This window comes from Ranitomeya variabilis, chromosome 6 (assembly GCF_051348905.1).
Source record: "Ranitomeya variabilis isolate aRanVar5 chromosome 6, aRanVar5.hap1, whole genome shotgun sequence".
Classification (NCBI taxonomy): domain Eukaryota; kingdom Metazoa; phylum Chordata; class Amphibia; order Anura; family Dendrobatidae; genus Ranitomeya; species Ranitomeya variabilis.
Window position 1 is genome coordinate 514,903,243 of NC_135237.1, and position 11,413 is coordinate 514,914,655.

Consider the following 11,413-nt stretch of genomic DNA (forward strand, 5'->3'; position numbering starts at 1 on the left):
AACTTAACCCCTTCCTGTCTAGGCCAGCTTTAGCTTTTATGCCAATTTTTTTTTTTTTTTTTTACTGTTGCGCCTCAGAAGCCAAATATTATATTATGATGGGGGTGATGATTTGTGTTTGTCAGCGACATCGTTTTGGGAACCAAAAAACCTATTAACAAACTGTTATTAACTCTTGTAGGCAGGAATGTCAGTAAGCAGCAGTGACTTTTTTTTTCCATGTTAAAATGTATTTGTTTTTGTGTCGCCATTTTCTGAAAGACGCACATTTTACATTTTCCTTAATTTTACTACTTTTGGATACATATGACTTTTTGATCTTTTTTTTTATTTCATCTTCTCCAGGAACACGTGGAGAAACCCTGGCACCTCCCACACATGTGACTGATCACATGGCCATGACATCATCAAAGGTCCTTTAGTTCTTCCAGCAGTACACCCTGGAACCTGTGACTGGTCACATGACTGTGACATCATCATCATCATCATCATCATCATCACTGCTTCTGCAGCAGAGGGAGCAGCATGGCCGGTCTGGAGCTGCTGTCGGATCAGGGCTACCGTGTGGATGGGAGGAAGGCTGGGGAGCTGCGGAAGATCCAGGCCCGGATGGGAGTGTTCGCACAGGCTGACGGCTCTGCGTACATGGAGCAGGGGAACACCAAGGCGCTGGCGGTGGTGTACGGACCCCACGAGGTGACGGTTACAGCGCCAGATGATACATTTTTGGCCGCTTCATTATTGCATTTGCCCCTTTTTTTGTCTCGGTTTTTAGTGTTTTTTTGCCTGTTTTTGATTTGCACCTTTTTATGTTGATTTTTAGTTTTCCACTTTTTTGCATGTGATAAATCAATTGCAACTTTTTATAACGTTTCTTAATTTTTGTGCACATTTACTCCGATCCTACCTCCCCCCCCCCCCCCCCCCCTCCTGTCACCGCATCATTAACGCCAAAAGAAAAGAAATAATGGATCTGGCCCAAATTCTGTTGTAAAGTTACTGAGCTTTTTACTTTACCACAATCAAGCTTTATTGACATCGTATGGTGCTGACACTGGCTCCGTCCTCTGTTTCTTCTCTTAGATCCGCGGCTCTCGGGCCAAAACCCTCCATGATCGTGCGGTGGTGAACTGCCAGTACAGCATGGCCACCTTCAGCACTGGGGAAAGGAAGCGCCGGCCGCACGGAGACCGAAGGTCCACCGAGATGACCCTGCACCTGAAGCAGACGTTTGAGGCCGCCATCCTGACCCAGCTGTACCCGCGCTCTCAGATCGATATATACGTGCAGGTGAGAAGGGTCGAGGCACGCGATATCGGTGCAGCACGTCCTCCTGTAATGTGCCTCCATCTGTGTATAGTGCAAGCAATCAAAGCGCTGCAGGTTTAAGGCGCTTAATGCAAGAATAAAAAAAAAAAGAATTTTAAACTTAGAAGTTTTCCCTCTTTTTTTTTTTTCCCACTACAAAATTAAAGGTGGGAAAAAAAAATAAACGTATTCATTATCGACATCCAGAAAAAAGTTCAGTTTATCAAAATCTGAAGTTATTTAACCCATATAGTAAACAGTGGAAACAAGAAAATAAAGTTGAAATGCTCCAATCTCCAGTTAAAAAAAATAGAATAAGAAGTAGAGATGGGTGAAACCAAACAATAAAGTTTGGCGTCTGTACCGAACATCTACCATTCGGGCACGGACACCGAACACAGACTTCCCCAGGAAGTCCGTGTTACTGTTCGGGTTCGGCTCCCAAACACCGGGTGTGTGTCGCGCTGTTATGTGCATGACAGAGCGGCAAACACCACTTCTGATCGGCAGTGAAATCTTCCCCGCCGGTCAGAGGGCCGCGGTTCCCACGCTGTCAAATAACAGTGTGAGTGCTCAGCTGTGATCAGAAGTATAAACTTTACCTCCAGTCACTGGTGTCAGCTGATGGGACTACTGCTCCCATCATCCAACACCTGCTGCCGCTAATAACAGCGAGAGCAGGAGCTGCGGATGGGGGTATTCATTAGTCGCTCCTGCGCTGTAAATAAATAAATGTAACAAAACCCAGTGTGGGTTCCCTCCTATTTTTGATAACCAGCCAGGCAAAACTCACAGCTGCGGGCTGCAACCCTCAGCTGCCAGCTTCAGCAAGGTTGGTTATCAAGAATAGAGGGGTCCCCACGCCATATTTTTTAATTATTTAAATAAATCATTAAAAAAAAAAACAGCGTGAGGTCCCCCTATTTTTGACAACCAACCTTGCTAAAGCAGACAGCTGAGGGCTGGTATCAATAGCCCGTTACCAGCCTGAGAATATTGGCCCCCTCCCAGCCTAAAAATAGCAGCCCGCAGCTGCCCAGAAAAGGCACATCTATTAGATGCGCCAATTCTGGTGTTTACCAGGCTCTTCCCACTTGCCCTGTAGCGGTGGCAAGTGGGGTGATAGTTGGTGGAGGAAGGGGGTTGATGTCACCGTCGGATGACATCAAGCCCACGGGTTAGTAATGGAGAGACGTCTGTAAGACACATACCATTACTAACCCCATAGTCACATTGTACAAAAAACACAGACACCAAGAATAAAGTCCTTTTAATTGAAAGAATGACACAGACTCCTTTAGGACGGATGACTAAACGTCTGCGATCACAGCCTCAGTGACCAGCGGTGACATCACTGAGGCTCCGTTCCCAGCCGGTGTGAACTGCGGAGACCTCTCTGAGATCTCCGCTAGCACCGTGAGAATTATTTACAGCGCAGGAGCGTCTGATGAATACTCCCATCCGCCGCTCCAGGTCTCGCTGTTATTAGCGGCATCAGGTTTCATATGATGGGAGCAGTAGTCCCATCAGCTGACACCAGTGACCAGAGGTAAACTTTATACCTCCGATCACCGCTTCTGACAGCGTGGGAACCACAGCTCTCTGACCAGCGGAGATGATTTCACTGCCGCTCAGAAGCGGTGTTTGCCGCGCTGTCATGCACATTACAGCACAGCAAACACTGGATGTTCGGGCCTCCCATTCAAGTGAATGGAGTCCGGGTAATGTTCTGCTACCCAAACGTTTTGTAACTAATCGGCTAAACCCGCTGGACCCAAACATCCAGGTGTCCACCCGTCTCTAAGAAGTGATCAAAAAGTTGTGTCGGCCAACATGATAGTGATAAAAACTGCAGGTCGGCACTCGACAGATCCATCAACCGGAATAAAAAAATACAAAGCAGATATCAGAAAAATAATACATATTATAGGAACAATTCCTTTATGTAAAAAAAAAAAATAATTTTTTTTTTTAACCACTAAACTATAAATAAAAGCTACACAAGTTAGTTCGGTGCGGCCACAATCACACTGACCTGTAGAGTCAGATTTCCAGCTCATTTTTACTGCACAATGAACGAATGAAATCAATGGTGTTTTTTTTTTTTTTTTTTAATTTACCCCATTTGGATTCTTTCCCCCTTTTATCAGTACATTGTATAGTATAATAAATGATGCCAGTCAAAACTACAACTTGCCCCGAAAAAAAACAAGTCCTGGTATGGCGATGTGGATGGAAAAATTAAAGAGTTGTGGCTGTTGGAATAAGGGGAGGAAAATAAGAAACCACAAAAATTAATATTGGCCGTGGACAAAAGGGATTAAATGTGATGCAGAAAGTGCCACATGCTGCCCCTTTCTGCCCCCATTGTCTAGGAACCCTAGACCAATTGGTTGTATAGAGGGCGCTACTGATCTTCGTGGATCTAATTATAATGGAATGGCCAAACCATGCTCCGGTGCACCCTCGGCCGACAGCCCCCTCTCCCATGCAGGGAAGCGCTCACTGGGCCGACAGCCATCTCTCCCAGACACAGGAGCGCTCGCTCTGCTGACAGCCTCTTCTCCCAGACACGGGAGCGCTCGCTCTGCCGACAGCCGACCCTCCCAGGCACGGGAGCGCTCGCTCTGCCGACAGCCGACCCTCCCAGGCACGGGATCGCTCGCTCTGCCGACAGCCGCCCCTCCCAGACACGGGAGCGCTCGCTCTGCCGACAGCCGACCCTCCCAGGCACGGGAGCGCTCGCTCTGCCGACAGCCGACCCTCCCAGGCACGGGATCGCTCGCTCTGCCGACAGCCGCCCCTCCCAGGCACGGGATCGCTCGCTCTGCCGACAGCCGCCCCTCCCAGGCACGGGATCGCTCACTCTGCCGACAGCCGCCCCTCCCAAGCACGGGATCGCTCGCTCTGCCGACAGCCGCCCCTCCCAGGCACGGGAGCGCTCGCTCTGCCGACAGCCGCCCCTCCCAGGCACGGGAGCGCTCGCTCTGCCGACAGCCGCCCCTCCCAGGCACGGGAGCGCTCGCTCTGCCGACAGCCGCCCCTCCCAGGCACGGGAGCGCTCGCTCTGCCGACAGCCGCCCCTCCCAGGCACGGGAGCGCTCGCTCTGCCGACAGCCACCCCTCCCAGGCACGGGAGCGCTCGCTCTGCCGACAGCCGCCCCTCCCAGGCACGGGAGCGCTCGCTCTGGCAACAGCCGTATCTCTCAGGCACGGGAGTTCCCTCCTGTGTTCTTTGTGAGAAAGGCACTGACTTATCTCGGAGAGAAATGTGATCAGTAGTCAGAAATCAAATATGTCCACTTGATATATCTACGACCATCAATCGGACGGCGCCCCCATACATATTAGAAACTAGCCAAAACTGTCTATCAGCGTGACTTAATGTGTACAGAGTCTTATCTGTGCGGTGTCCAAAGCCCCGAAGTCTTAAGGTACCGTTACACTAAACGACTTAAGCGATACGACCTGGCCGTGATCATTGGTAAGTCGTTGTGTGGTCGCTGGGGAGCTGTCACTCAGACAGCTCTCTCCAGCGACCAACGATCAGAGGAACGACTTCGGCATCGTTGAAACTGTCTTCAATGATGCCGAAGTCCCCTTGCAGCACCCGGGTAACCAGGGTAAACATCGGGTTACTAAGTGCAGGGCCGCGCTTAGTAACCCGATATTTACCCTGGTTACCATTGTAAAAGTTAAAAAAAAACACTCCATACTCACATTCCGATGTCTGTCACGTCCCCCGCCGTCAGCTTCCCGCACTGACTGTCAGCGCCGGCCGTAAAGCAGAGCACAGCGGTGACGTCACCGCTGTGGTCTGCTTTACGGCCGGCGCTGACAGTGCAGGGAAGCTGATGGCGGGGGACGTGACAGACATCGGAATGTGAGTATGGAGTGTTTTTTTTTTTTACTTTTACAATGGTAACCAGGGTAAATATCGGGTTACTAAGCGCGGCCCTGCGCTTAGTAACTCGATGTTTACCCTGGTTACAAGTGAGCACATCGCTGGATCGGCGTCACACACGCCGATCCAACGATGACAGCGAGTGATCAGCGACCAAAAAAAGGTCCTGATCATTCCCCAACGACCAACGATCTCCCAGCAGGGGCCTGATTGTTGGTCGCTGTCACACATAACGAGATCGTTAAGCGGGATCGTTGCTACGTCACCAAAAGCGTGACGTTGCAACGATATCGTTAACGAAATCGTTATGTGTGAAGGTACCTTTATGCTACCTCTGTTTGCTATACTACTATTGTTCTCTATTGTCAGCCAAACAGAATGAAGGAACCTTGTTCTTGATATCTGCTCTTTCCTTTGCAGACAATACAATCTCTTGTTTCAGGCTAGGAGTGGCCAACTGTCATCTGTTGCTCTCTGTTGTCAGCCATCTGTGACTGGGGATTGGCCATGTAGCAGAATTTTAGGTTATACTTTAATTATATACTTTACTCCTTTTAGATCCTACAGGCTGATGGCGGCAATTACTGCACATGTGTGAACGCAGCCACCCTGGCTGTGATCGACGCCGGCATCCCCATGCGGGACTACGTATGCGCCAGCTCAGCCGGCTTCATTGAGGACACGCCGCTGGCGGATCTCAGCTACGTGGAGGAGTCGGCGGGGGGACCCCACTTGTCTTTAGCGCTGTTACCCAAGTCTGAGCAGATCGCGCTGCTGGAGATGAACTCGCGGCTGCACGAGGATCACCTGGAGCGAGTGATGGATGCGGCCAGCAAGGCGTGTAAGGACGTGTATGCGGTGCTGGAGCAGGTGGTGCGCGACCACTTACAGGAGGTGTCGGCGCTGGTCGGAGATCGAGGGGCAGCGTAGAGGAGACTCTGGATCAGTGTGTGGACAGTAATGGAGAGAGGAGCCATGAAAGCCGGATCTCCGCACAGATTGCAGTGAAGGAGCCGAGGACACCAGGGACAGATTCTTCTATGTTTTGGTTTAATAAATAAGAAAAAGTTTTGTTTTTTATATTTTTGCTCAAGTTTTATGGTGAAGAAAAAATTTACTTAAAATGGAATAGCACTTTAATAATGAAAAGCTTTTTTTTTTTTTCTGCAGTATACTGCTTGCTGTCAGTGAATGGAAATGATCTGATTTACATTTAATGGCTGTGAAGCTGTCCAGGTCTTCTCTCCGGCCCACAGAGCTGACAGTTAATGACAGTGTAGCAAATAAATAATGGCTGCACTCAATTTTACTGTGCTAAAGCAAGGAAATGTGCAATACATGAATTGTGAATAGCATACTGGCTTGTGAAATCTATGAAAAAACACATGAGATGCTTAGCACAAGATTTGGCCAAAAATTGTGAGCCCATCCACCAAACGTTAAGGTAATCTCAGATTTTCCCCAAATGTGGGAAAAAACTACTGTGTGGGAAAAAACTACTGTATGGGCACACGACGGGGCTCGGAAGGGAAGTAGTGACATTTTGGAATGCAGACTTTGATGGAATGGTCTGCAGGCGTCATGTCACGTTTGGAGAGCCGCTGATATGCCTAAACAGTGTAAACCCCTACAAGTGACCCCATTTTTTTTTTAATCTTCCCAAGGGTACCAGGAGAAATTGGACCCCAAAAGTTGTTGTGCAATTTGTCCTGAGTACGCTCATACGCCATAGGTGGGGGTAAACCCCTGTTTGGGCGCATGGAAGAGAGCTCGGAAGGGAAGGAGCACCATTTGCAGACTTGGCTGGAATTGAGATCAGACGCCATGTCTCGTTTGGAGAGCCCCTGATGTGCCTAAACAGTGGAAACCTCCCCCCCACCTCCCGATTCTAATTTCAACCCTAACCACAAACCTAACCCTAACACACCCCTAGCTCTAATCCCAACCGTAATCCTAACTTTAGCCCCAACCCTAACCGGAAAATGGAAATAAATACATTTTTTAAAATTTTTTATTATTTTTCCCTAACTAAGGCGGTGATAATGGGGTGGGGGGGGGGTTGAGTTACTATTTATAGCGGATTTTTATGGTTGACAGCTGCCACACACTAAAAGACGCTTTTTATTGTAAAAAATAGTTTTTGCATCACCACATTTTGAGAGCTATCATTTTTCCATATTTTGGCCCACAGAGTCATGTGAGGTCTTGTTTTTTGCGGGACGAGTTGACATTTTTATGGGTACCGTTTTCTGGCACGTGACTTTTTTGATCGCTTTTTATTCCGATTTTTGGGAGGCAGAATGAACAAAAACCAGCAATTCATTAATTTCTTTTGGGGGTGACGCGTTTATATCATTCTGCGTTTGGTAAAATGGATAAAGCAGTTTTATTCTTTGCGTCAATACGATTACAGCGATACCTCATTTATATCATTTTATTAATGTTTTCGCACTCTTATACAATAATAACTATTTTCTATAAAAAATAATTATTTTTGCATCGCTTTATTCTGACAGCTGTAACTTTTTTTTTTTCGCTGAAGATGCTGTATGGCGGCTCGTTTTTTGCGTGACAAGATGATGTTTTCAGCGGTATTATGGTTATTTATATCCGTCTTTTTGATCGCGTGTTATTCCACTTTTTGTTCAGCGGTATGATAATAAAGCATTGTTTTTTGCCTCGGTTTTTTTTTTATGGTGTTCACTAAAGGGGTTAACTAGTGGGACAGTGTTATAGGTCGGGTTGTTACGGATGTGGGGATACCAAATATATGTACTTTTATTGTTTTTATTTTTTTTCACTCAAATATTTATATATTGATGGAATAAATATTTCTTTTTTTATTATTTAAAAAAAAAATGTACAATTATTTAAAAAAAAAAAAATTCTTATGTTTACACTGTATCCCGCTATGGGAATCTCACTTTTTGCAGGCTGATCGCTTCTATAGCATGCAAATCTGCACTCTATAGAAGCTGTCAGCGCTGCAGCTTCTGTGCACTGACACTGAGAGACTTCCTGACATGCACTGCGCATGACAGGAAGTCTCTCAGCAGTGGAGACACGGATGTCGTCATGACAACATCGGGTCTCCATGGCAGCTCCTGACATCGGAGCAGAGCCGCCGCTGGAATCAGCGTGGGAGCTAGGAGGAGAGGTGAGTATTGTGGGTTTTTTTTTAATATATAAGTGAGTCTGAGGCAGCATTATTCCCTATGGGGGGGAAGTATTATGCCATATGGAGGGGTAGCATTATTCCCTATAGGGGGAGCTGCATTGTACTCTATAAAGGGGCAGCATTATTCCCTATGGGGGAAGCTGCATTATACTCTAGGGGGGGCAGCATCATTCCCTATAGGGGAAGCTGCATTATACCCTATGAGAGGGGCAGCGTGATAGTCTGAGGGGGCTACATTATATTCTGTGGGGGTCTGCATTATATTCTATGGAGGGGCTGCATTATACTCTGAGGGGGCTACATTATACCCTATGAGGGGGCTACATTACATTCTATGGGGGGCTGCATTATACCTTATGACGGCGTTGCATTATGCTCTATGAGTTGGCTACTTTATATTCTATGAGGGGGGCTACCCCAACCCTTGCTACATAATTAAGACGTGTACTACCTTATATTATACCCTGATATTAGCGTGTTTTACCGCACAATTGGTGGTCTTGTATTTATTTCTATGTAGCTACAAAGTGGGCCCCAAGAATGCTTTTTCTCTGGTGGGCCCAAGGTGCTCCAGTCCGACGCTGGAGAGAGTTAATCTTTGGGACTAGTGGCTTAGGCCGGCATCACACTGGCGAGTTTTACGGACGTATGAGCGCAGAAAATACACCCGTAAAATACGCATAACACACGGCCCAATGATTCTCTATGGCCCAGCTCCTATCAGCCGTATTTTACTGATCCGTATTATACGGTCTTGTACGGCCGTAGAAAATAGCAGCATGCTGCGTTTGTCACCGTATTGCGCAAAAAAATCGCCAATGAAAGTCTATAGGGGCAAGAAAAATACGGATTACACACGAACCAGCAGTGTGACTTGCGAGAAATACGCAGCGGTGTTCTATAGAAAAGCCGGTAATTCAATTGCCGGCTTTTCATTTCTCCTTCCCAAACCCGGCATGATATGAGACATGGTGTACATACAGTAAACCATCTCATATCCCTTTTTTTTTTGCATATTCCACACTACTAATGTTAGTATTGTGTATGTGCAAAATTTGGCCTCTGTAGCTGCTAAAATAAAGGGTTAAATCGCGGAAAAAATTGGCGTAGGCTCCCGCGCAATTTTCTCCGCCAGAGTGGTAAAGCCAGTGACTGAGGGCAGATATTAATAGCCCAGAGAGGGTCCATGGTTATTGCCCCCCCCCAGGCTACAAACATCTGCCCCCAGCCACCCCAGAAAAGGCGCCTATTCTGGCACTTGGCCACTCTCTTCCCACTCCCGTGTAGCGGTGGGATATGGGGTAGTGAAGGGTTAATGTCACCTTGCTATTGTAAGGTGACATTAAGCCAGGTTAATAATGGAGAGGCGTCAATTATGACACCTATCCATTATTAATCCAATCGTACTAAATGGTTAATAAAACACACATTATTTTAAAGTATTTTAATGAAATAAAGACACAGGTTGTTGTAATATTTTATTAGACTCTTAATCCACCCGAAGACCATCGTCCTGAAACAAAGTTAAAAAAACAAACAACCATATTCCATACCTTCCGTCGTTATGTCCCACGATGTAAATCCATCTGAAGGGGTTAAATCATTTTACAGCCAGGAGCTGTGCTAATGTACCGGGTGCTGAATGGAAAGCAGGGTGATCTGTAGTTACCTTGAGTTGCGGTGAGGCGCCCTCTGCTGGGTGCTATAACTAACCACAGATATTTACTATGCCCAGGCAACGCCGGGCTCTTCAGCTAGCTTAGATTTACAATCTCCATGCTTTTCTCATGGTCAACTTTATGTGGCCTGTTCAAGAGTTGGAACAGCCAAAAATCTGTTTGTCTTTGCACCTGAAGGAAAAACTAAGAATGTCGTTTATCAAAAGGCTCTCGAATAAGTAGTAGAAGATTACTTCACATTACTTGGCCAATTTAGTTAAATCTGTGTGGAATATCTCTGGTGTTGAAATATATGTTGTAAAATGCTTCTATTAGCTTAGTTTTTGCCTTTTCTATCTATTTGTTTTGTGGGTTTTTTTGTGCAGAATACATTTTTGTTAACACATTCTATTTTGCTAACAACTGTTATTACCCCGGGCGAAGCCGGGTAGTACAGCTAGTATATATATATAATATGTTTTAACAAACATTTGAGGCCTAAAAGCCGTTAGATGTCGGTTTTGCAAGCCTGCGAGAAAATCTCGCAGTACGGATGCCATACGGATTACATACGGAGGATGACATGTGCAAATTACGCTGCCACACCCTGCCTACGGAGGACATACGGATCACTATTTTGGGAACATTTCTGCGTATTACGGCCGTAAAAAACGGACCGTATTTACATATGCTGAGTGTGACGCCGGCCTTAGTGTTAGGGCAAGTGATTGCTTCCTGTATATAGTTAGATAGGGAGAAGTTCAAGTACAAGTAGGATGTATTCTGTGAGCAGTGCTGCCATTGTGGACAAACTACAGCTAAGATTAAGGGACTAGTGAGTAGTGCGACCTACAAATGGCTGAAGAGACAGAGTGGCCTTTCACCATAAAGGGGTCTTTGGATAAGATGACGTGTCAGAACTGCTGGGGGTCCTAAGCGGTAGATCAAGGGCGCCACTAGTGGAAGAAATAGGATGCGGAGATGCTGGGCGGGTCGAGAGACTTGCTGATCAGGACTATGGTGAAGAGCTGGCCTGTGATGAAGTGCGGCGAAACAGTGTTCTTCACTGGCCCTGGAGTAGAACTTAGAGGGAGGAAACTGTGTGAAAATGCCTTACACTGTGAAGGAAACGTCCATAAGGCTGTGTACCCTCCACCCTGTGTATATAACCCCAACCAAGCTACTGTTCAGTAAAGACTCGGGGGTGGGGGGGGTCTCCTTTACTGAACTGTGAAACCTACAGTCCTGGCCGGCCAACACCATAGGCTGCACCCGGCCTGAATCGGCGCAATGCCCTCTCAACACCCAGCCAGGACCCACGCCTTCATGTAGCACGCCGGGCGTGACCGGTGGAGCCTCGTCTGC

The 11,413-nt window shown here is 47.0% G+C and overlaps 1 protein-coding gene across 1 annotated transcript; it reads left to right on the forward strand.

Moving 5' to 3' along the window:
• Window positions 1-345: 345 nt before the first annotated feature.
• LOC143782943 (exosome complex component RRP41-like) lies at window positions 346-6,282 on the forward strand. The gene is made up of 3 exons (XM_077270957.1): window positions 346-696; window positions 1,084-1,290; window positions 5,771-6,282. The coding sequence occupies exons 1-3, from the start codon at window positions 526-528 to the stop codon at window positions 6,140-6,142; spliced, it is 750 nt and encodes a 249-aa protein (XP_077127072.1). The 5' UTR covers window positions 346-525; the 3' UTR covers window positions 6,143-6,282.
• The last annotated feature ends 5,131 nt before the right edge of the window (window positions 6,283-11,413 follow it).

What these genes read in the sequence shown, in the direction of transcription:
- LOC143782943 (XM_077270957.1), top strand. Translation starts at nt 526, where the DNA reads ATGGCCGGTCTGGAGCTGCTGTCGGATCAGGGCTACCGTGTGGATGGG. An exon ending in TGGTGTACGGACCCCACGAG is followed by an intron (nt 697 to 1,083) that starts GTGACGGTTACA and finishes TTCTTCTCTTAG; the next exon opens with ATCCGCGGCTCTCGGGCCAA. An exon ending in AGATCGATATATACGTGCAG is followed by an intron (nt 1,291 to 5,770) that starts GTGAGAAGGGTC and finishes TACTCCTTTTAG; the next exon opens with ATCCTACAGGCTGATGGCGG.